The 25,332-nt window shown below is 39.4% G+C and overlaps 1 protein-coding gene across 1 annotated transcript; it reads right to left on the reverse strand.

The window, feature by feature from the left end:
• Positions 1 to 1,035: 1,035 nt before the first annotated feature.
• On the reverse strand, positions 1,036 to 23,291 carry TERF1 (telomeric repeat binding factor (NIMA-interacting) 1). Its single transcript, XM_010575926.1, has 11 exons — positions 23,204 to 23,291; positions 19,655 to 19,750; positions 17,354 to 17,484; positions 16,594 to 16,680; positions 15,561 to 15,710; positions 11,980 to 12,080; positions 11,170 to 11,199; positions 10,782 to 10,847; positions 10,648 to 10,691; positions 9,482 to 9,546; positions 1,036 to 1,733 (listed from the first exon to the last, which is right to left on the reverse strand). Exons 1-11 carry the CDS (start codon positions 23,289 to 23,291, stop codon positions 1,575 to 1,577), a joined length of 1,017 nt encoding a protein of 338 aa, XP_010574228.1. The 3' UTR covers positions 1,036 to 1,574.
• Positions 23,292 to 25,332: the final 2,041 nt, after the last annotated feature.

The following is a 25,332-nucleotide window of genomic DNA, read 5'->3' on the forward strand; positions in this document are numbered from 1 at the left end:
ATGTTTGCTAAAAAGAAATTATGCCTTAAGGTTGAGAAAATTTACTGTTAAGACATGCAGCATCTCTGTGGAACCTAAAGACTACTGCTTGCCACTGTTTCTAGGAGCTGCAAGAAGGAACCATAGCATCTGGTGGCAAGAATGAGGAAGGAGATCTGGCTGAGGTCCTGTCCACAATAAGAGTGTGAAACAAACCTTTGTAACTGTACTTTACCATTTTATCTTAATGGAAGCAGGCCTCCAAAACAGAAAGCAAAGAGATTATCTTAATGCTTCCTGAACATTTCAACCTTCAAGAATGTATCTCTTCCTTTGTAGCCAGGAAAAATATCCCAGAGGTTTATTTTATTATGACCACTTTGGACAGATGCTTTTCCTTGTAAGGTTCTTGTAAAATAAAAACCTTATTCAAGGATAAAGGCACAGAAAACATCTGAATTGAAGAGATTTCACTTTTAAAAGAATGCTGTGATAAGTTAGTTCAAGCCACTAGATTCACACCAGTATGACAGTGGAAAGTGTGGGTTTTCTGAGGTTGTGGAACTCTTTTCCACACAACCTGAATCAAGAGGGACAGCGTAGTACCATCATCGATTACAGTCTCTCATAAGCAGGACATTTACAGTGACCAACTGACACCCTGATAGTTAATTACCCCCATCAGAGTGTATCTTTGCTTGCTATCACTGCAGACAGTGGAGGGCATAGATGAACCATGTCTCCTGAGCTGTGCTACCAGTGTCAGTATAGACTCATTATTGAGCCCTGAGCTTTCCCTTTCCTGCTGGTCTAGAAGAAGCCACTTCTCAAGACAAGTTATGTGGCACAAGATAATCAAGAAATGTTAAGAGCTAGTACCATACTGTTACTTTTCATATGTTTTCCATCTCTTCTGCGAGAAAAAAAGTGTTATTATGCTAATATACCTAAGTTCAAAATAATCTTCCACCTAGAACTTAAGCTTAATTCTTTAACAACAACAACAAAAAGCAACACCTTTACTACTTATAAATATAAAATTACATAAATTATCACATTTTTAACTGCAAAAAAAGGAATCAATTTGTAAAATTAGTAATACCAATACATACATATTTTTTGGTGTAACTTACTGACAGAGATGACAAATCTGACCAAAATTTCAAAGTGAAGCAAATCAGATTAGAATGGGTTATATGGCAGGAGATAAAATGATAAAAAGCTCAATCTGACTAGAGATAAAACCCTTTTAAAATACAGAACACTTGACTCTGTATTAGCCTCTATCAAGCTAAACATGTTGCCAGTCATTTAGTGCCCTTATGTACATAACTGACCTTTCTTAAATCACTGCACGCATTTTCACATTTCAGAAATTAGGTCTTGCATGCAGAAAAAAGGCCAAGCTTTGCATTTAAGTCATCGTTACCCAAGCAAGTAAGCTTACATGAACGTTTTATACCTATCACTATTCTGTTTCATGTTTTAGGACAGCAACACTGCTGGACACTCTGAGACTAAAATAAGTTATTATTCTGAAAAGCTAGACTAGGTCTTTATTTAGGGAAAGATTGAGCTGATTCCTGCAGTCCAAATTAGCCTTGTTCGATCCTGCACAGTGTTCTCCACCGGTCTTTTAACATGACACTAGTTCGGTTGTTGAAGTCACCATGGACCAAAATTTTAGCCCAGTTACCCACTCCAAACTCCCTTATTCCTGATTTCAGTTCCAAGTCTTCTTTGTAAGTCCATCGCTAGGGGAAGAACAGAGAAAAATATTGGATACGTGAACAGAGAAAGGTACTAATGTAAAACCTAAGCTTATAGCAAATATAAAAGCAAGTTTTTATACAGCTCTCTAGTTATTACAGAGTACAGATGTCTGAGGGTCAGTAAGGTCATTTTGATTTCTTCTGAGCACCACAACTTGACACTAAATACAACAACAAAGGTTACCAAGTCAAGCGTTACAACACAGTAGCAGACATCACCTGGAACAAGAACCACATGCTTCAGCATTCACAAGTTACAGGAGGAAAAGAGAAGAAAGAAGACATTGGACAAAGTTTTGCTTCATTCAAAACATGCTTTCCAAAATTGTACTTTATTAGCTAATTGAGCCAAGACAAACCTTGACTGATCCTAGTATGCCTCACAAAAGAGAAATCAAGAGAGATACCATTTACCAACAAAGGAATTTCAGTGTGCTTAGAAAAAACAAATCCCAATATTTAAAATGCTAATAGAAGTAAAATGATACATATTGCATTTGAAAGTGAGATCAGCCATATCCTCAGGTAACAGCTATGCATTTGCTTTTGACCAATTGTTGAACCCACTACTTAATTCTCATTGTCATGACCTACAAGCTTTTTAATCTTTAGGGGATGACATTTCTCTCATAAAAGGAGAGAAAATTACTTGCAGTTATACATCTGCAAGGAATCCCTTCCAATGAAGTTCTCCAGACCAGTTCTTCCTTAGTCGCTTCTTGATACAAATATCTCCATACAAACAATTTTAAGACTGCACACAGAGTGAAAGAAAACTTAATTTTTTAAAAATCAAATACTTGATTTTTAAAAACTTACCTTTAAAATAAAGTGTGAGGGAGAACTGGGTATCAACTTTCTTTTATTGTAGCTTTATAGAAATATGCATATATAAAATAAAGTTTACAGATCCTATATATCTGATCATACCTACTTTTAACTACTGCATTTTTAATACAGGTGTATTACATACAGTCCTTTTTTCACTCTGGAATAGCAATTAGCAACTTTAATATGAAATTATTTTAAAGCAACTTATTCTGCTAGAATCTGATCCTCTGCAAATATCTTCAAATCCTTGCTTGCTTAATATACAACTAATCATACTGATGTATGATCAGCATATCTCCTTAGGCAAACTGAATTGCATATCATCTATGCAAATACAGGACAGGATCCCCAGTTGAAAAAACTGTGTAGGAAAACCGTTTCTAAAAAGTAAGTATCAATTTTTATTTAAAACTGCAGTTTGCTAGCATGTTCCTTCTAAATGTATTCCCCAAAATCTGAAATGTAAAAAGACTTAACTTAAAAATGTTAATGAGATTGAGATGTACAGAGAATTGTACTGTGTAGCTGTTCCATTTAATTTATCTGTGTTCACTTCTGCTTCTTGCACTGGAGATGTCCTGCTGCTCCTGATGGTCTTATGGACCATAGTAAGTTACGAAAGGAGACAAATGGTCAATTTTCACTGCTCTCATGCTGGCATTTCTGTGAGCACCAGCAGATTCCATATTAAAAATCATTAGTTACTGGACTTTTACAAAACCTGCATGTGTTTACATGCATGTCATGAGCAAATGACTGCTGAAAATCCAACCAAGAATCTCTCTTATTTCTGCATTTAACGATCATCTGTGTTTTACTTATTTTGGAGCTGCTCTGAAATAGCAAAAAAGTCAGCATTTTGTTCATAAGAGCACCATGAAATTTACATAGGCAAGTGATCAAAAGCACTGCAATTACTTACTCTTGTTCAGTGTGTGAAAGCAAAATGGTTAATGTCTCATAGGCTTTTGCAGGCCTCATAAGTTAATAAGCATTTGCAGCTAACAGTCATGCAGGTCAGAATGATTTAATTGACAAAGGAGTGAATTATTTGTAAAAGGACGTACTGTCTAGAGCCTCCTTGTCTGATGAATTTCATTCGCTGTTGTTATGTACCATATGCTGCTTATCTGACACAGTTTTGGTAAAAAACGGGTTGTAAAAGTTACAGGAACTCTGTAGCTGCCCCAGCTGGGCAGAGTTCACATCTGCAGAAGCTGTCACTCTGCTGCTCCCTGTCCTCTCCTATAGCCATAGCAATAAACTGCTTCTGCTCTGACCTCATCTAAATTGCAATTCAGGTTATTTCCACAATAGCATCTGGTGCTGTGAGTGGGATTCACATGTCCTTCAGTCGGGAGGATTGCAGGCTGCTCCCTGCCACTGCTTGGAAAGGTACAGGACCTTTTGAAATCCCTGCTGGGGCTTCAGCCAAGGGTCATCTGTAGGCTCCTGCAGCGTGCAGGGCGCTGCTGAGTCCCAGCTTTTAATACAGGTCAGTCCAGTGCCCCACTGCCAGCTAAGAGGGAAGGGTAATTGTAATACTGATCTGGTCAAGGTAAGTCTGGAAAAGGTACTTCTGGTATCTGGTAAAATTTAAGAGAGGTTGGTCAGGAAAGTCTGGGTTGGTTTCAGCTATTAACATGGTATGAACAAGCCAGATTCAGGACAGAGGTGAAGCCACATGCAGCTGCCCCAGCGGGGATTGGCATTAACTTAGCTGCAAGGGCAAGGGGTGGAGGTTTGGTCCTGGATTACCAGTTATCCCCTCCTCTTCCCTGTCTCTAGCTCCAGTACAAGCTTCCTTGGGACCTGATGTTAGCAGTCCTGACCAGCACAGTGGGCCCAGGATAGACATTGTGACCAGGAGGAGGCCTTGTGTGTCCTGTAGCTATTCCTTTGAGTCTCTAGTTATCATCAGGCTGGAATGCCAGCCTGGCAGTAGTGACTGTGAGCTGACACCCAGGCAGCATAGGCACCCTCTGCCTTTCCCTCATCTCCTTGAATGAGTGAAACATTTCACCTTTTGCCTGAAAGGGAGACATCTTGCAAGTGTACACTGGAGTATGACTGGAACAAAGTGCCCATGGGATGAGTGTGTGAGTGCTTGTGTTTAGTGTATCCAGCTGTACCAGCCAGCAAGCAAAAGGACCTGCAAATGCAAACATTTGCGTGCCTGTGAACCTAGAGAGGGGTGTGTGTGTGCTTTCACCAGTGAACATACACCTCTACCAGCCAGAGAGGAGGAAGAGACTTGGCTGGCTGCATTTATGTCTCTCATGGGTACCACGTGTGGGTGCTGTTGAGGGCAGCACCTTGTCCATGGCAGTCTGTGTGATCGGACGTGTCAGTGTCCCCTTTGCCTGTGTCCTGTGTCTGTGTGCCTCTGGGATTTGTGCTCAGCTTCACTACTGGGCAAACCTGCAAAGAGGAAAGCAGCAGCCACATCCCCCAGCCTGGGCAGGGACCCTGGGTCCCCGGGTGCTGGGCTGGGCTCCAGCAGCCAGGCGGGAGGGTCCTGGATGGGGGCTGCTGGAGGAGGCGGCCACTTCTAACATCCCTTAACAGTTTTGTAGCTAGCAGGGCCTGGCTGAGTTGTGAGTATTCCCAAGATTAAATGTATATAATCCTTCTGTGATGGGAGACCGATCCTTTGCTAATGTGCCCATAGTGTTAAGTTTGTAAGCAAACTTCTAGAGCATTGTGGGGGCACCCAAACAGGACCAATGCTACTAAATCCTCAGGTTAATTGGAACAAGTGGATTGGAAAAGAGGTGTTTGTAGAACATTAGAAGAGCAGTAAGAGTTGTAAATGGCTGAAGCTAAAGGCCTAGTGATCCAAATTTGTAGTGTGTGGATGAAAAGAGAGGTTTACCGGAGTATGTACAAAACCTCCTCCTGTAAGTAACAGGTCACTTCCAACTATCAAATGGATAAACAGTGTTGGCTATAAAGCAGGAGGGAAACTGAGAGAATCGGGCTATGGCTGAACTCTCTACAGTTTGAACTTTCAAAGTTGTGAAGAATTAGGTAGAAAGGGAAATGCACAGTTGCAAAAGAGTGGCCTCATCTTACAGAGATTTAAACCTGATAAAGGTGAGTAGTAGAACCTAGTGGTACAGAGGAAATTGGTGAATTATGAGGGAACTATCGCCTAACTCTGCAAATAATCTACCCAGTGGAAATGTAAATCTCATGGCTGCTGTCATTAGACAAATGCATACCAGCCCACTTGTGCACAAGGGGTGGGTAGGACAACCCAGGGCCAGGCAGTATGATTGTCAGTGGCACAAGAGGTCTATGTGTCCAAGGACAGTCAGGTAAATCCCTCATCCATCGAGACAAAGTTTGTTTTGTTTTGTTTTTGGGGTTTTTTGTTTGTTTGTTTGTTTTAAAACTTTCTCCTCTCCTAATGACTTGGAACCCTTCTGGGGATCCTTAAAAGATTCTGCCCTTAAGAGCAACAACAATTCAGGCACCAGGGATGGGCCAGGTGACAATTTTGGGTGCCACTGAATTTAAGCTGCTAAAAGCAGCAACAGCACTCAGAGCCGAAAGGCGGGGGGATGTCTCTGGCAGGGAAGGAGCTTAGATAACATTCAGCCTGATCAAAATTGTATTCTGGTTATTCTGCAAGAAGAGAAAATTTGGCATCTACACAAAGTGTAAGCTGAGGTACACAAAGATCAAACATCACATCTGAAAGCTGCACTTATTCCAGCTTAATACAACTATCAGTGCCTCTTCAAGAAACTATGATCACTGATAAGCCTCACTAAGCAGTGAAAGAATTAAGAGTGGTAGTAGTTCAGCTGTGTTTCTAAACAGTTAGAAACCTAAAACTTCTCTAAAGTAGTCTACCCTTTATAAAAAATACCTCCTTTTCCCAATACTTCCTGTTCCACAGATCTTTTCCAACATTAGCAGTGAATGGTGTTTTTTTTACTATTATTAAAAAGCCAGAGATTCCATTGGAACCATCTAGTTCTTCTAATTTCTGAGCATGCCAGAAAACTTTCCTAAATAAAATCTTTATTCAAGTAACACAGTTATGCTTGACCTACAGCACCAGATAATTCACATATTTCCAGCAACAGAGACAATCACAACCCTTGTTACTTGTTGTAATGATTAATTACATTTGCTGTTAAAAGGGTTGGGTTTTGCTTGTTTTGCTTTTAAATTTCTTATATTGAGCTTTTTTTAAAAAATAAATTTCTTCAGTTTAACACATAAATGAGGAGCCTGCCTTACAGGTAAGCCAAGAGACTGACTCATTTTCTTTTCACTGAGGCATTGTATAGAGCAGTAACTTGCCCCCCTCTCTCCCCACTAACAAACAGCCTGTGCCCTCTGGGATGGCAGTTACATAGATGCTAGCATTGCACCATTACAAGCTACCAAGACTGGTTGAGAGACTGGACATAATGAAGTACTATGCTTGAGCTAACATAATCACAGCGCCTAGTCCAGAGCAATGTGACATCTGGCTAGCTCAGAATGCTGGCAGAGCAAGCTTGAGCTTGCCAGACTGTGTAGACATATCCTTACATATGTAAAGATCTTGTTACTCCTTAGAGTCAGGTCTACTCTAGTAACCCGTCTTCATTTGATTGTGCATTCTGGGACTCTGCTCTGTTTCGCTTTTTTTCCTCCAAGTTTAAATACATGGAAATTTTTTTCCACACAAGTCTGACTAGATTCTGAAAACCCAGATTTTCAGACACATTCTTTAATTTGAGCAAACTGTCAGTCAAATTTTAGACAACTCACAGGACTTGCCATAAATATACAGGATATAAAGTTGAGTACAAACAGTTCCCTAAATTCTGTGACACTTGCATCCCCTAATTTAGGAACGAGAAAATAAAGTACACTTCCTTTCAATAGCACTGCAGATTGTTGTATGCAGCTAAATGAAAACACAGCAATGAAAGGCTGAAAACAGGCACTGAACCATTGCAATGAAATGCCATTTACAAAACAAGAGCAAACAATGCCAACATTGAAAGAGGGACTACATGGAAAAGGAAGTTCTAGAAGTCAACAGCTCTGACATTCACTGCATTCTTTCATGCATGGAAGCAATTTTATAACCCAGATTATTAAGCAGAGGAGCAGATTTATTGTTTAAAAGGCCCATATCATTGCTTTCTATACACTATTTATGAGAGGTCTCACTGGCAGGGAATATGGCATAAATTTCAGACAGACAGAAAAGTCAGCATTTGCTAAGTGTTTAAAGAAACACAGTTCTGAATCTTAACTTCCTTCAAGTTTTTATAAAATTTTCAGTGAGCTCCTCAGTACTATTAGATGTAGTTTTCTATAAATTTAGTCTTTACATTTCAAATAAAGTTGAACTATAACAACAGAATTAAGCACAACTTCTATTTTTTTTTTTCTAGTGAGATGTGTGTACAAGCCCTAGACCTGGATACAGTGCTTGTAACTGACCCCATAACAGACTACCTCAACATGAAAATTGGCGAATATGAAGCTGTCATTAGCTCTGTGCCAGTTGTGGTCCAATTAGTTTAAGTCTTGATGTTGAAAACAAGATTGGTGGAAGTGTGTATGCTTACCAGCAACTGGCTGACAAGGTACCTATCCAAGTATAAGCTGGAATAAAGTAATTGATAATGTTTTTGAAGGCAACAAGCAAATCCAGTAAGTGCTGATATTTATTTTTAGGGCACAGGTTCTATTTGCAGCTTTTAGGGAGGTTCTCAGTGATTTAACTCTTCCTGAGATTTGTGAGAAAGTAAAAAACTGTTTGTATTTAGCAGGGGGCTTAACCTCCAAGGACAGATGAGCTATCATTAGGACCTCAACCAATTTGAGGACAGCACACAACTGAAGATTTAACCAGTACATCACCTTTAGTAAAAATGCTTAAAGAACTAGGAATAAGTACAACTGTCCTCAAGGACAGTCTGAAAAAACATAAGCCCCTCTCTCCCTGTTATATGAAAAATGAAATGCCAAAAGGAACACCAGAAAAATGAAACAGCTCACACCAAAATGCATGTGTTGATAACTTCCATTGTTATCTAAACAGAAAGACTCCATAGTGCTTCCTAAGAGATATTCTCAAGAGGACTTCAACAATGGGTATATGTTTATTTAATATTAATTTCATTCAGAAGCGTTTATCGTCTTATCATAACAATTGAAGAAAATTGGCTATGTGCAAGAATCAGTTTGTAACAGTTCACCCCAACATCAAATCAACTTCAAATTCCCTTTATTAAAGCATACACTTCAGTACTTCTCACCAATAGTGAATTCTAGCATTAGTGAACATAGTAGAATTATTTTAAAGTAATGCAATGAAGCAAGCTTACCCATGAAGAGAACGCAAAGGACTGTTTGAAATGTAGCATTATAAAAAGACCCTATTATTTGGGTTATAAAAACTAGAATAGTTTCCCAAGTAAATATATGTTTTCACTCATATGAACAAAGTATTGAATTATAAAATTGCTAAATCTTTAACATTCTAAGTGGCAAAACAGAAGGTGTTTGATGTTTGCCCAAAACTCTAATGGGCAAACGACATCCTGAATTCTTTAATCCAAAGAGTGGAAAGAATTTTTTATTTTTTCACATGTTTTAAAAAGACTCAGACTAAGCTTTAGTAACAGGGTATTTCAACAAATTAAAGGCTCATAAGCATTAGCAACAATATTTGAGACTGCACAAAAAAAAAAGAGGTACTTTTTTAAAGCAGGAATTAGAACTTAAAAAAATGTTTCAGGAGCTGTAGCACAGCTTGAGTAATGTGGAGGATCTTAAACCCAGGCATTTTGGAGACAGACTCAAATGAAGTTGGGAAAAAAATTCTATGCAGTGCAGATTGATTTTATCTCCATTTAGACTAGAGAATGGGTACAAACCTGTCTTCTTCGGCCACAAGCCAAAGCATCTCCATGTTTTTCCACATTTTGCAAGCTGTTCAGACCTAAAAGACAGTTAATACACATCCAGACCAATGAGGAGTCAACATTTAAGGCAGCAGTTTTGCATTCTACTATTTACATGAGACAAGAATGTACACTATTTTGATATTCTTTGACAGACTGGGAAGATTTCAGTATCTGTTTATATATGAATAAATTTTTATATATGTATACACATGAACCTCACCTTAGTCCAAGGACTCAAAAAATAGTTTGAAAAAATACACTATTTTCTACACAACAGAGCTCACAGAAGAATTATATTTTAAACAATAGGTAACAATTGGTACATAATAATGAAACATTGTTATTTCATTTTGGGAAAAACATTTTTACTATACATACTGTTTCCATTTTACATAGAGAGAGAACTGAAACTAAACAGCAATCAGGGCTATGATACTTTGTATACAGGTCCCATCATTTCCAGAGAAGGTGTCAGGTTCTAACTGTGGCAAGCATTTAAGGCACCTTACGAGTCTGTCCTTCCAAGTACAACATGGCCACGTGCAGAAGCTATAATGTCATTTCTTTCTGGTAAGAGGGTGCTAATGGTTTTCAGAAACTACTTAATATATCATCCATGTTGTAAGTTTTTTAAAAGTAATACCAGGAAGATGCACGGACATCCTAACTTTGTGCATTTTACGCTACAATTTGTTTTTCTAAATCAGCCAACCTCTTTAGTTCCCTTCCCCCAAAGTTATCTAGGTTCTAAGTCAGAAAGAGACAAATTTCAGTATTCCTCTGGCAGCTTTCTTTTGCACAGAATACCATAAATCCTAGGAAAGCAAACAAAAACCCAAGTGAATCAGAAAATAGTGAATGATTTTGCAAAATGAGTTGCCACAGCACCTTAAACCATTTCATGGCTTCCTAAATATGGCCCCCACCAAATCTGCATTTGTGCAGAAACCACTGACAACGACTGGGAGGGTTTTTTCACCACAATCATTTTTATATTAACCTAATCACATTGGACAGCTGTTACCAAACCACTAGCCCATTTATCCAGGAGGGTGTGAGGCGGGGCGGGGGCAGAGCTTGGGGGGAAAGTGTTTGACATGACTATTTTGAAAGTGTAAAAATAAGCTAATACTCACTCTGAAGAACACTGCTCACTCTGGGTTTCCGTCCTGGATGAGGCCTGCAAGGAACACAACACTGAAGTAAAAATACACAGAACTTCATGAAATGTCCATGACCAAGAGCAACAACAACAAAAAATAATTTTTACCTTACTGTGGGTTTCTTTATGCCTCCAGGTGGCTGATCTGTAATACTCTGTTGCTCTTCCATTGATCTTAAAAAAAACCACAAACCACAAACCACACACACCAAAAAATAACTTCCTAGGCAGCAACTTGCCATTTATGTGATTCAATAATATTTAAATGAAAGAAAATCACAAGATTTCTCTACAGAAACAGTGGCATACAAACACTTAACTGCTTCAATCCATTAACCCTCTTAACCTTGGTTCCCTATACCTGGAGAAGAAACATACAAGACATCACACATTTAAGTTGAAGACATGAGGCATTTTGCACATCTATTTTTTCATACCATCTTCACAATCTAGGAATTGTTTCCATAGGTTTTTTTGATCAAGTCTGTCATCATACCTCTCAGATGTAATTGTGTCAGGAGTTTCCCTTCAAAAAAAAAAAAACCCAAAAACCCACCACCTTATGACTCATCTTCCTATATACTCTGTCTGCATCAGTCAATTTCCTTAACTAAACAATGCCAAGTATTCCAAGTATAAAACTGCAGAAACACAAGTTCTATCCTAACTAAAGACTACAATTTATTCTCCATGAAAAACAAGTGGTGATAAGGCCGGAATATTAGTATTTTTCAAAATGAAGTCAGAGGAGGGGGGAAGGAACTGTGCTTCAAGTTCCCCCAGCTTTTCTTAGCAAAGCATGCAATTGTTTTGAGGGTTCACATTGCCAGAACCATGAAGCAACATAACTATTTCCCATCACGCTAGTATCACTAAGTAAGAGAATCTTGTGTTTAGCTGTAAGGAAGAAGTAATAAGACTAATTCCCTTTCCTTATCCTCTTTTTTTCCTCCAGACAACCTATAGCCTGAAATTAGGAAGGCAGGACTAAATGGAGCTCAATCAAGCATAACAACAACAAAAAAGTGAATTGTTTTTATTGTTATACAAGACTGACAGCTGTTTCAACTGAAAAATGTGCATCTTCAACAAGTACTTAAACTTAATGCCAAGCTATTTGATGTAAATGCCAAAGGTAACAACCATAGAAAAGCCAAAACTTAAAAATAGAGAATGTGCTTGTAGTTAATTTTCTATTGGACAGCAGTTTGGAATTTAACATCCTTCCTTCTACCTACACTTAGTTCTACAAGTTTCAAGTTACTGTCCAAGCATGTGCCTCAGCAGTATAATGCTTAATACAAACCTTTGATTTGTTTCCAAATTCCTTTTGTCGTTTTCATTCATAGTTTTGTTTTGCAATGCTGTTGCTCCCAGTCCTTTAGACTCCACGTGTTTTGTGGCTGCCTGCAAGAAATTTAATTGATGCTTTAAAATTAAAGCCAGCCAGTACCTAGATAGCAGTTTAAACTAAGATTAATACATGTACTCTCTATTAGGACTAACAGTGCTTATTTCACAGACCCTTCAGAGATATTACTATTAAAATAAGTAGTTTCAAAACAACTGTAGCATGTCAAGTTGAAATCCATCAAAATCTTTATCAGCTAATAACTCAGAGAAATTTTAGTTATAGCCACAAGTGATATTTATATGGACACAAAAAAATACAATGAATAATTGCATAATAAGAGAACATATAGATGTGTGAAATACATTGCAGAAATCAACTAAGATTGCAAATACTATCAAAGTACTCCAAAGTCTGTTTTTTATAACTAGATTAGAAACTGAAAACTGGCAGGCCTCAAGTTCATCCAGTTCTGTAGCGCCCGGCAGGATCAAGCATACCTATAACACTTGCAAAAGACACATGTCTAATCAGACTTTAGGCTTGTAATGTAACCGTTCCTGTATTAGCAAAAGAATTTTGTAACATCCTGCCTAAACTTTTAACCACAAACTAAGATTATTTCTCCTCCATTCTCAAGAGGAGGAAGGACTAGTTCATTATTCTTTATAGAATGTCAAGAGGATTGCAAGATTTGTACTTTTCCATAGGTTGCTCCCACCTACTTGCTATAATAAATAACAACTTCAAAAAAAAAAAAATCACTTAGTCCATGTGAAGTCATTCTTGCCACTTTGCTATCAACTTTCTTCTCTAGCATCTTAAGGTATAGTTACTGCCCAAACCATAAAAAAATCCTGGCTGTGCACCATCATTACTAAGCACAGCCAACCATCTTCCATCCGACACTGTCTATACATCCCAAGAGGCAATCCATTTTGCAACACTCAAATATCAAAATGATTCAAAGTTGACAGAGTCACTACAGGCCCAATATTCTTTTTCTGCTTAGCCAGTTGCTCCCACTTTTCATCTGTTTCTTCCTTCAGGGCTTGCTTTTGCCTCCTCTTTCACCCATCCAATTTTTAGTCTTCTTGAAACCTTAACCTGTCCTTCACAGTAGTTCGCGGAATCTCTCAACATTTATAGGAGTCAGATAATATGAAACCACCCTCAATTTCACTCATTCATCCATGAAAATACTGGAAGATATTCTGGTCACAGAATACTTCCATCACAGAAGAAGATGTTTCAATGTCAGAAATTTCACAGCTACCCAAACTAGCACATTTTTTAGCTGCAAGTTTTCAAAATACCGACTCTTTTATAGTGGTTGATAGTAGCAAAACATGTGAAAGTGAGGACATATCCATGAAGACAAATGGGTAGAAAGGATTTAGCTAAAAAAAAAAGTTTAAATCCACTATATTGTATTTTAAAAGTTAACAGTAGCTTTCAAATTGTACTTGTCCCTAAAAATAATTCTTTTGAAAGAGAAATGAAAGTTATAAAGAAAAATTACAAAGTATTCAGATCAATGCGTTCTTGGTATAGGTCTTTTTTCCTTGTAATGCATTATCTGCAGACTGTTCTTAGGGCAGCTAATCTATAAGTTTCTTGAAGCGCAAGAACTTCATCAACAGTAGGAGCTGCAATCTTGTAGATTCCAAGCTTGACAATAATCTAGAAAAAGCAGCCTACAAAACAGTCTAGCAATGTAGACCACCTTATGGTGGATGAAAAGCTGGACATGAGCTGGCAATGTGTGCTCGCAGCCCAGAAAGCCAACTGTATCCTGGGCTGCATCAAGAGAAGCATGGCCAGCAGGTCAAGGGAGATGGTTCTGCCCCTCTACTCTGCTGTGGTGAGACCCCACCTAGAGTACTGCATCCAGCTCTGGAGCCCTCAGCACAGGAAAGAAACTGTTGGAGCAGGTCCAGAGGAGGTCCACAAAAATGATCAGAGGGCTAGAACACCTCTCCTATGAGGACAGGCTGAGAGAGTTGGGGTTGTTCAGCCTGGAGAAGAGAAGGCTCCGGGGAGACCTTATTGTGGCCTTTCAGTACTTAAAGGGGACCTACCTATAAGAAAGCTGGAGACAAACTTTTTAGCAGAGCCTGTTGTGATAGGACAAGGTGTAATGGTTTTAAACTAGAAGGGGGTAGATGCAGAGTAGATATAAGGAAGAAAATTTTTACAGTGAGGGTGGTGAAACACTGGAACAGGTTGCCCAGAGAGGCTGTAGATGCCCCATTATTGGAAGCATTCGAGGTCAGGCTGGACAGGGGTCTGAGCAACCTGATCTAGTTGAAGATGTCCCTGCTCATTGCAGGGAGGTTGGACTACATGACCTTTAAAGATCCCTTCCAACCCAAACTATTCTATGATTTTACTTCTACATATAGCACCAGAAGAAAAAGAAGAGAGATTAACAGTTACAGCTAGAGCGTTTTTCCGTAGAGAACACAGGGTACGCTGCTGGGAAACAGTTACGTGTATTGCATGGCAGAAGTGCAAACTCTTTACAAAGTTGTCTCCTCCATGTCCCACAGTAACTCAGTCCAAAGTAAAGATTTCAGAAGTAAGATTTGCAGCACTGGTACAGACAGTAGGACTGATCTGCAGGCAGTGGGGGTGCAACACAGAGGGCCTAGGTATGCTAGTATGGAGTTCCAGGCCTTCTCCACCACCTTCGAACCTCCATCTCCTCTTAGACTCAAAGAAATAGCCTTGAAAAATAAACTTGAAAATTGACAGCCGAGTGAAACCATTAGAAGGTATTCCTTGTATTATACTTTGAATGCATTTAATAAGTTCTCTGGTCCCTCTTTCTAGTAAGAAAATGAAAACCCCAGAGGAACTTCAGGTTTGTTTATTTAAAGTTCGCTTCTTATTACCTTTAGATGTTTGTGCTTTTGTAATGGAGTAATTCAATATTCTTTTATAGGAAGTAAACATAAGAGAAATTCTTTACAATCCTCCTGAAGATGAGCTGCAGGAGGAATGCTGTCCTTGCCAATTTTAAATCACTTTTGAGCAAGACAGTTTATAAGGAGCTTTTTTATTTACAGGAAGACAACAGTTTTCTACCTCCTAACAACTCTGACATGCCTTTTAGCCAAATTAACATGTGTTGATCTTTCAGTTTTAATATGAATCATATAGACTTAAACAAAATAAATATTTAATATATAATTACATTATTTTTTAAGGAGTCTCAGATCAAAACTGCTTCTCTTAAACATACACTAAATGACAGACCTCATTTTAATTATGCTCTTTTCCTAACTACTTTTCTAATTAAAACAGTTGTGGAAAAAACATTCACAGAAGATATTTTAGAGGAGCCTTACTCCTACTAACTTTCTCCTAGTTATATACAACTTTTTTTTTTTTAATTAATAAGACAATCCAAAGGAAGGTAAAGCATCCAATACAGTATCTGAATATCATCTAAACTTCCTTGAAAGTATAAATCTATTTAACCTTATCAGGTACCTCTTCTGAAATAAGTTTTGAAAATAGTTTTGACATACCTGTATTAAGAAGTTAGTTTCAGTTCTTTTCATGAAAGGTTCAATGTAAGACTTGATTTTACTTGTCAAAAGATCGTAACTGAAGGTTTGGAGAAGGGGAACATATGGATCCTTGCTTTTAATTATGCTTGCCAGCTTCACCCTTAAAGGCTAAGAAAAGCACAGCTTTATACAACACAAAAAATATATCCAGCTGTAAACTTGGCATCTATGCTAAACAGGACATACACAAAGCTAAACACAATGATTATATAGTTTTCTGAATATGCCTATACAACTTCATGCTACAGTTTGAAAGGGTTCTAAAGTTAACTAGGCATAGTACCAGGTGTTTACTTTATGTGCTCATTAAATGGTTAAGTGTAACTTTACAGTGATCCTCATTTTCATTCCCTTTATGAACAACACTGAAAGCAGGGCTGTGAATGGAGCAAAAACACCCAGAAAAGGCCAGTCATTACTGGGCTCTCTTTTCTCATTTGCTGCCTCAGGAAGACTGCCATTGAAAGGCATTTACAGTGTTCAGGAAAAGGACTATTTAGTAGAGTAGCATTAAGGACACATTGATCCTGATAATTGCAACTTCACATTTTGTCTACCAACCACTCTGAATCTCACAGAGACCCATATAGCCCAGAATTAACTTCTGTGTGCAGGTTGCATTTTTATTTATGAATTTGGATACTATTACCACAGCCTACACTTTCAAACACCTGAATCCTCTGAATGAAGAGTGTACCTGAAGAATAAATTATACACATGCTACTATTTACAAAGAACATGTGTCCTAATATACAGAAGAAGATAAGAGGCAGCATTTTTGCCTCTGTCTTTCTGCCTGCAGTCCTCCTTTTGCTCTTTTCTCCACCCCAGCAAACTCGGGTGTGTGCACTAGCCATTATTTTAAAAAGAGATATGCATAGGCAGTAATTACAATGAAGCTATGCAGGTAGCATATGCTAGCTTTGGAAACCCATTCCCCTCTTCTCTTCTGAAAATGAGAGTGCTTAATGTAGGTTAAGCAAGTTTCTACCTTATCTGATTCTGAGTCTGTAAATAGCCTTTCAAGAACTTCAGCAGCCTCCTTGAAATATCCGTTTTCCATATGGACTGCTACAATCTACAACAAATATAATTACAAGATGTGCTGAAATACATTTCACCTGAGATGCAGAAAAAAGTGAAGTAACACTTTTACAGTTTTGTAACACTCCCAAAATCCAGGATTATATATTTAAGGGTCACCACATTATCTAGTTATAAAAGTTAGTTCTGAAATAATATTAAACCTCATGTATAAAGGCCTAAAACCTCTCCACCGGACATTAAAAGGACCCTCATTGATGCAAAACTTCCCATACCTACCTACTAAGTATTGCTTTCATCTTTCCCTGACAGACTTTGTCCCAGTAGCTGTCAACATGGTTTTACATTTCTCTTTGAAATGGAAAGTTTTCTAATACAAAGAAGCATTTTAAGAAAAAAGAAAAAAAAGCTATTTATAATACATTTTAAAGCTCAAGATACTAGTGTTTTTAAATTGATCTCTCAATTGATATCTCTTTTTTTTCAGATTGGCAGCTTTTGAAACAATTTTGAACTGGGACAAACAAGAACCAATTTAGATAGGAAAAGGTCCCCTGTACAGATCTATTTACTCTGTACTTGAAAAAACAACAAACTTAAAAGATTCAGTTCAGCCTGCTAATAGCCCAAGCTTTTTGTAAGAGGACCCTTGTTTTAGCAGAAGGAATAGGTAGCATCCTGAAGCATTTTGAGCAAGTCACACAGACCTGAATTTGAATCAAGCGGCGAATATCTCCATGAAGCTTTTCCAGTTTAATTTCTTCCCTTTCAAGCAAAGTCCAGAAAGACAGAGCAGATTCCAAAGGTGACATTCTTTCTTCATTTTCAAAATGGCATTCTGGAGGGGGGTGGGGGGTGTATTTAAAAAAAACTTAAAGGATAAAGCTAAATATATTACATTATTTATACACAATAAAGTAATATGTACTATACTTAATTTCAACTCCTTTTTCCTCAAATAAATTTTAGTCTTTCTCTTCAGGTGTGTTTAAGAGACCTGAAGTAACTGCCTTCTTTTCAGAGAAACTGGTTCTTCCCACTCTTGCTAATAACATTACTGTTGCATTTTTAAGGGAGATTATGCATCTGCTAATTATTGTTCACTTAAAATGCCACTTGTAATAGTGCTAATTTAGCATCATGTATTTGGGCTGGCATTAATAATACTCTTACATTAAGCTTGACAACAGATATCAAAACATTTGGTATTGAAACTGTTAATTTTGTAATATAACCACTATCCTAAGTTTTTCTCCTCAGTCTCTCTCTCTATTCTCATGTCTTAACTTTTTGTTATATTTGAAGGGCTTAAACTGAGAGGGAAATTCAAACAGCTTAACACAGGAGTGTCACTGAAAAAGCAGAAGCAACCTCCCCTGTCATTGTACCACTGTGCCAACACCAAGGTTTGTACAAACTCCCAGCAAGCAAGACCAGTGATCGATTCTGGTAGAAATGTAGTCCAGCCACATAACCACTTTAGTAATAGTTTCCCAGTCTGACCACTGCACATCTGCACAGGTGAGTGTGACAACAGAACAGATGCAGTAGGACCTGGCAGGTGCACAAGACTGCTTTTTTCTCCCATGGCACTGCCAGCTTAGCTCAAGATGTTCATTGAGCTACAGTCTCACTTATTCCTTCATTTTATATGACATCATAGCAGAATCTCTCTCAATATCTTCTTATTCCTTAGAGTATTTTTCAGACAGAAGGTAAACAACTTAAGCAATACTGAAAAAAAAATATAATATTTGCTACCCACTACAGCAAAAGACAAACACTGAAAAATTATATGTATATATAGACATTACAAAAATAACACTTCTGTGTTTCTCTAATTATTATTTCACTCAAGTAATATGACACTTAATATTAAGTTTATTTTAATATTGTAAAAACAAAGTGTTTAGCTCTTAAAGAGCTGGCATCTGAAACAACCTACTCTGTTTTAAGGCTCAGTACAGATTAAATATTTTAATAACTGGAAAAGAATTAGGAAAGCTACCATACAATATATTAGCCTTCCATGTACATTGTGCAACTACATCTGATGTAATGCCTACTAAGCACATGAAATCTTCCTCACCACACAGGTCATTCTCTACACTGATGGATAAAAACACATGTTGAAGTCATATTCCCAAGTGTTCTATATAACAATACAGTTTTAAAGCATTATCAGAAAATTTTCATAATTTTTATATGAACTATTTTAAATATTAGAATGTGATTCTCAAGTTGAACTAAACCAAGAAGAGTGTTATTACCTGACAAGCAACACAAGAGATTTCATTTTATAAAAACAAGCCTTTGTGGCACTGCTAGGCTAGAATACACTTTTTTCTTCCATGCTCATGCTAGCAAGGCAGCTTCTGAAGTCCTTAAATTCCAACGAGTTTTATCAAGCAGTGATAAACTTGCAGCAAAAAAGTTAAGTCTTCCAGAAACTTGAGTGTGGAAGCAAAATCAGCTTGGCTAAACCAGTAAGTTGTGAATACTGCCAAACAGGAGACATGGTAGCGAATAAGAGTCCCAAGGACCTGCTGCCAGCTGAAAGTCTTACAGCCTTCTGTAAGGAACAAGGGCAGCCATACTTTTCATCCGTATTCTTATTCCTACTGTCTGTTCTACTTCAACCTCTAGAGTTACACATGCAGAAAGAAACACAAATTCTGTGCTTTAAACTTGCAAATATTGCTCACTAAGAGCTAGTCAATCTTTTCCAGTATATTTCTTTAGTTGATGCTACTCTGACAAAAGAGACCTATAATTTAAGAAGCATATAGTCATTCAAAATCAAAGCAGCTAAATTAGTCAGCACAGAATAACACTGGTCCTGCATACAGCTCAGTCACATGTGGAATGTAGAGAGACCGAAATTTAAGAGTTTAGTCATTTCATATATATATATAGTAAAGGCTACATGAAAACATATCTAATACATCTTTGTGCAAGTTCACACAAATCTATTTAAACAAGTGAAACAAAAGAATCAGAGTACTTACCAAGGTTTTTTCCTTCTGCAATTCTTATCAAAAGCTGACAGAGATACACCATTTTTTTCTGATGTGTAGGTATTTTGGAGAAGCCATCAATAAGAGCTGGAAAAGAAGAGAAATGTTAAGTCAGTCTTGCTCCAGCACTGCCACAGTGTGGCTAGAAATATACTAGACAGTGTGTTATCAGACTTTAATAATCTACTAAATTTCTAATTCATCAGGAAACTGATGAAGCACATTTAGTTCATATTCTTCCATGTTAAAAGAACTTAAATCATATTTAAGAATTTGATCAGAAAAACCTATCCCTCTTGCAGTTCATAACAGTAACCTAGAAGTTGTAAGATGCATCACAGGCTTATTTCATCAAGTTAAAAGACCACAGTATCTTACATAAATAACGAAGTTTCGTTTGGCTCAGTAGCTTATTAAGAAATGTTCTCTGGAGCAGACAGTTGTCTTTCGGTGGAATGCCCACAAAACATAAGCCACATGCAGACTGGTAACACTTACATGTTGCTACAACAACCGACAGACCAAAAGCAGTAAAAGCTATGAGGAGAGCTTCATCAGAAATGTAAATCTACAAGGGAAATCCTCCTCGCGAGGTTGGAAGGTCACAAGGATTACTATAGATTTTAGAATGGGAGCTATCATGAGATTATTCCATCATGCTGTTTACTGGGAACTTTATATCTTAATGTGCTGAATATAGTCATTTGTCTTCACAGCATAATACAGAAACATTCAAAATGAAAAGTGAAGAATGTGGCAAGTGACTTGTTGAAGCTGCAGACTGAACACCCTCGTTGAGAAGTGTTTATGTACACATTTTGGTGTCAGCCTAGCAAGAGCCAGGATTCTGGGGCATGGGACCCCCAAGTTTGCAGTGACACAACTAGAGCACATAACACGTTGTTTTACTGGGAAGTACTCAGCCTACTTGCTTATTAGTGTATGATCATCTCCTATGAACAATGGATAAGCATGAAATTACAAAATAATTAAATAGCCCTGAATGATTACCTAAGACAATATCAAGCAGGATATTGTCATTTGAGCTTGGAAGAACACATTTACAGCTGCTTCAGTGAGGATAGGTGATACAAGAGCTTTTAATTCCTATAGCCAAAATAGGAAATAAAAAAAACAAACCCGAACATTGCTTAGAAGAGCAGTAGTGTGCCACTCGTTATAATCACAAATTCACACACCTTCCATAGCAGACAGAGTTAAATTTCAGAAAGTTTGGATGAGGTCAATGATAGAGATAAGCACCAACATCGTGCCCTGAAGATGGAGCCAGAGCGTGGAAATTTTGGAAGTAGGCAGAATACTGCAGCTGAACACTTCCACAAAACAAAAGGGGTCATCCTGGCAAGTAGCTTAAGATCTTTCAGCTTTCTCCGTTCTTTTAAGGTGCACCTACATTAGTGCTTTAATTCAGAGCAGGGGTGCATTTTTAAAGCAAACTTCCTGTGCTTGGTTTGTACAATGGAGCAGTCTTGAGTACACAAACTGAATTCCTTTAGAACTATTCCGAAAAAGAAGAAACTTTGAAACATTTACTGTGTGGACACCAGGTCCTTAGCAGCAATTACTCACAAGTAATGCGGACAAACAGAAAGAGACACAGCCTTAGTAATCTTTTATAGACTGTTCTCCCTCCCGGCTCCCAAGGCAGTTTCTCTATTAATTTGTTTGTTAATAGCTCCCTCAATCATAAATTGCTTTCCTTCTTATGGCCACTCAAATGTATTTCTCATCTTAGCCTTTCATTAGAAACTCTAGAAATACAGTTCCTTGCCATGTAGGCACTTACACAAGCTAGTTCAGGTATATAGACCATAATATCCTGTCAAGGCAGGATAAGGTAGGCAAGGCATGTAACCTTGCCATGCTGTCTTTAAAGCCTTAATTCCATGTAGCCTAGCTACTTCTACTTGGCAGTGTACCAAGCTATACAGAAATATTATTTATCTCCTAATAAAATAGCTTGTCTTGTTCCCTTAGCCTTCCTACCTTTCTGTACTTGCTTCAGTTCAAATTGACCTTCTTGTTGACAGCCAATCATTATTTCAGTAGGATCTCACTTTGACGTATGCAAGGGTAATAGTTCTGTATTTCTATGACAAAAAACACACCCACTTTTCTAATGCAGTCTTATGACTGTGCTTAGCTTTTTCCATAGACTTTTATACTTCTGACTCTAATCTTACAGCACCGATATGACCAACTCTTTCCTCTGTTGCTGAGCAGAGCAGGAGCAAATTCCAAATTTGCTATTAAAGTGCCACGTGACCTCACATTCTGTATGTTTTAATTAATTGTTTCTACTAATACAGGCCTCAAAAGTTTTCCTGTTCTTATCAGGAGATATTCCAATCTGCTTCTGTGTTGACAGTGTCTCTGCTTCCCACCTATGTCTTCATGAGATTTCAGTATGATTCTCCCACTGAGTCATGGTCCCAAGGCCAAACACAGAGAAGCACCATTAATAATTTAATCTAGCAGCCCCCCATTCACTGTACTTAATTATGTTATCTTTAGATTTCTTACCTCTTACAATTTCTCATATCAATCTCCTTACTAATCATTCTGCATGCCGTTGCTTTCTGTTCTTAGTACGACTTATTTAAACTTTTGCAATCATGTTTACTCGAGTCAAGAACACACACACGTAAAAATTAATCCCCAAAATCTCTAACCTGGTATGCTCAGGAAAATTATTTCTAACAGAAAAACCACCATAAATCCAACAAATTTATCTGAGACCAAGACATTTGCTTCCAGCTGTTAACTACTCTCATTCTCAAGTATTTCTCACTTTAAAAACAATTTTTTTCCATTCAAAATCCAGTCACCAGACGTCTCCACCTTCGTCTGCTAGACTATAGTTCCTTGAAATACTTCTAGTTCTTCTACCATAACCCTGAATATAAAGTCAAGGAACTCAGTGTATTTAAGTAATTCTACTCTGGTTTTTACCATGTTTGCATCTCTTCACAAAATCCTCTTCAACTTTTTGGTAGCCTCGAACTGCCGGCATCTGAGGCCTCAACTTCAGTGACTGCTCACGGTATATAGACAACCAAGTTATACATTCAAGCTTCACAGAATCAAGATGACAAGTTAACAGCAGCGTTCGTATTCACCGAATCATCTAAAAGTCCTCACACCCGACCCCTCAGTAACCACTGTTTCCTTGGAACAGTTCAGCTTGCTTCCCTCCCTGGTCTCTTTCAACCAAAAAATTGGAATTCCCCGAAATTGCGATTATCTCACAATAGTCCAGCAGAGCTACCGCTGCACGCTAAACTCAAACACCGGTGGGTTAAGCAACCAAACAAGAACTCGGCCTGCGCGGTTTTATTTCCACCGCGAGCAAACGCACAAGTGCGTGCGGGGGGGCTGTGAGCGCGGCAGCACCCTCCCCGCCGCGCGGGAGACAGCTGCCCCCCGCCCCCTGCGGGGACACGCTCGCTGCCGTCCGAGCGGCCGAGACCCACGCGCGCCCCCGCCCTCGGAACCCCGGCAACCGCCGCCGCCCCTCACCCTGCGCCACGGCCCTCCACCGCCGGAACGGCGCCGCGCGCCCCTCCCCGAAGTGCCGGCACAGGCAGTAGCAGGCGAACTCCAGCATCCAGTCCGCGGCCACAGCTTCCGCCTCAGCCGGCGGGGCGGCGGCGGCGGCGGCGGCGGAGGAGGAGGAGGAGGAGGAGCCGCCGCCGCCCGCCTCTACCGGTGAGCCGCCGGCCACTGCTGCCATCTTAAACCCGCGCGCCAACGGCTGCTGGCTGGCCCCGCTCCGCCAACGGCCCGCCTCGCGCTCCCCCAGCCCCGCCCCTTGCCGCGCGGCAGCCACTCAGCGCGGCCGCCTCCTCCCGGCCCTGGTCTCCGTCACCTCCGCCGGTGGGCGGGGCCGCGCCAATCAGTCCTCTGAGGAAGGGGATAGGCGGGGCCCGGGCTGGGCGCGGCGGTGACGTCATGCGCCGCCCGGCCGGAGGGCGGGTAGCGGGGAGGTTGTGCGCCCGCCTGGTGCCGGGGGGCCCCGGGACGGCGGGCCGCACGCAGGAGCGTGTCTGGCACTGTCTCGTCGGCTTGTAGGAGCCCTTCTGCAGGGCATCCCCTTTACCTCGAACTGAATAAACGACGTGACGCGGCCCACGCGGTGTAAGCGGCCCACGATGGCACCCTGTCCCCTGACAGGAACGTTCTGGAAGGTCTGGGCTGTGCCCCCGCTGGCCACTGGTGATTTGAGAGCTTTCCCCTGCTGTTGCTCTGTCCTGAGAGACTTTGGTGTAGCAATGCGAATACAGATATCTTTTGGTGTTAGAGGCTGAGAAGTTGAAGGACTGTCCTGCCCCAGGGCAGGTGGCCGTGAGAGCTGCCATGGTTTCTGCGAGACTAAAATGCAAAACACAGGTGTTTGTGCATGTGTGAGGTGAAGGGCTTCCTGTAAGAAGCATGTCGTCACATGGATTCTGGAGAGAGAAGGCTGCTGGAGGAGGGAGGGAGAAGATGTCAGTGTTGCAGAACCTGGAAACTGACAAGTGGAAGCCTCAAATTGCCAGTGAAGCCCAGGATGAAACATGAAGAGTGACTGAATTATTTGGGGTGTGGTGTGCGCCTATCTGAAAAGGCAATCCTCTGTACGTTTTAAAATGTTAAGGAGCAAGTAGGTAGTCAACGATGAGATGAATTTAAGGCAAGTGCTGAAGGGCAGAACGGTTTTCTTGTCTGAGGCTTGACAGAGGGTGAAATAGTCTTTTGGTAGATATGCCGGAAGGGTGAAAGGCTTTAACTTGCGCTTAACTTTACTTCTGGGATGAACAGTATGATATCAAAGAGCAGAATGAACAAACTGGTAGGCCTTTGCTGCCTTTGACTCCTGTGGTCACATTAAATGCACCTGCGGCAGTCATGCTGAGGTCAAACAGAGAAGAAAATACATAATTTGAGATTAAAAAGATCATCTGTTTGGACATCTTTATTAGTAGAAGGTAAGATTGAAATTTGCACTTTGGAAGAGACAATGTTTGGCAATAGTTGTAAGTTTATGTTGTAGTAAGCTTACAGATGCATGTTTGCATGTGTATCTACAATAACAACTTCAAGGACATGAATTCTTTAGATTGGGCAAATTTGCTCTTATTTGCTATATTGCTTGATAGTACTTCAGGATAACAGCAAGCCTGAAACTGTGACAAGCTTTATCAGGCTGCTGACAATCTCAGCCATCAAAATTCTCAAAGTGTTAGAGTTAGTATAAGTGATGACATGAACTAGTTAGACATAAAAAATGAGATCATTATGCATTAATCTTTAATTGAGCATGCGTTTGTGGGGTTTTGTAGTAGAAACAGTGGCAGGAAGGTATATCAAAGCTCGAAATTACCATGATCAAACAACAGCAGGAACAAACCTCCAAACTTGATTTTTTTGGCATTAATTCTGTTTAGGTCCTCTTTGCCTCCAGCAGATTCTGCCTGCAGTGGTTCAAATGGAGGGAGACTTGATAGAAAATGTACTTTGGAAAGCCACAGTAGTTGCTTTGGCCTGTTAAGCCTCAGCAAATATCCCCAAACCAGTGCAGTATTTCTATACTACATTCTGTGACAAACACGAGTTTTGTCTGACTTTCCTTTAGTTATCATATTTCTTTATGGGTGAATTTGTGTATC

This window comes from Haliaeetus leucocephalus, unplaced genomic scaffold, assembly GCF_000737465.1.
Source record: "Haliaeetus leucocephalus isolate CR32 unplaced genomic scaffold, Haliaeetus_leucocephalus-4.0 Scaffold506, whole genome shotgun sequence".
Lineage (NCBI taxonomy): Eukaryota > Metazoa > Chordata > Aves > Accipitriformes > Accipitridae > Haliaeetus > Haliaeetus leucocephalus.

Coding starts and splice junctions, on each gene's coding strand:
- TERF1 (XM_010575926.1), bottom strand. CDS start 23,291: ATGCTGGAGTTCGCCTGCTACTGCCTGTGCCGGCACTTCGGGGAGGGG. Junction 9,547..10,647: donor AGTGAGCAGTGTTCTTCAGA/GTGAGTATTAGC, acceptor ACTGTCTTTTAG/GTCTGAACAGCTTGCAAAAT. Junction 1,734..9,481: donor CTTGTGGCCGAAGAAGACAG/GTTTGTACCCAT, acceptor TTCTTCCCCTAG/CGATGGACTTACAAAGAAGA.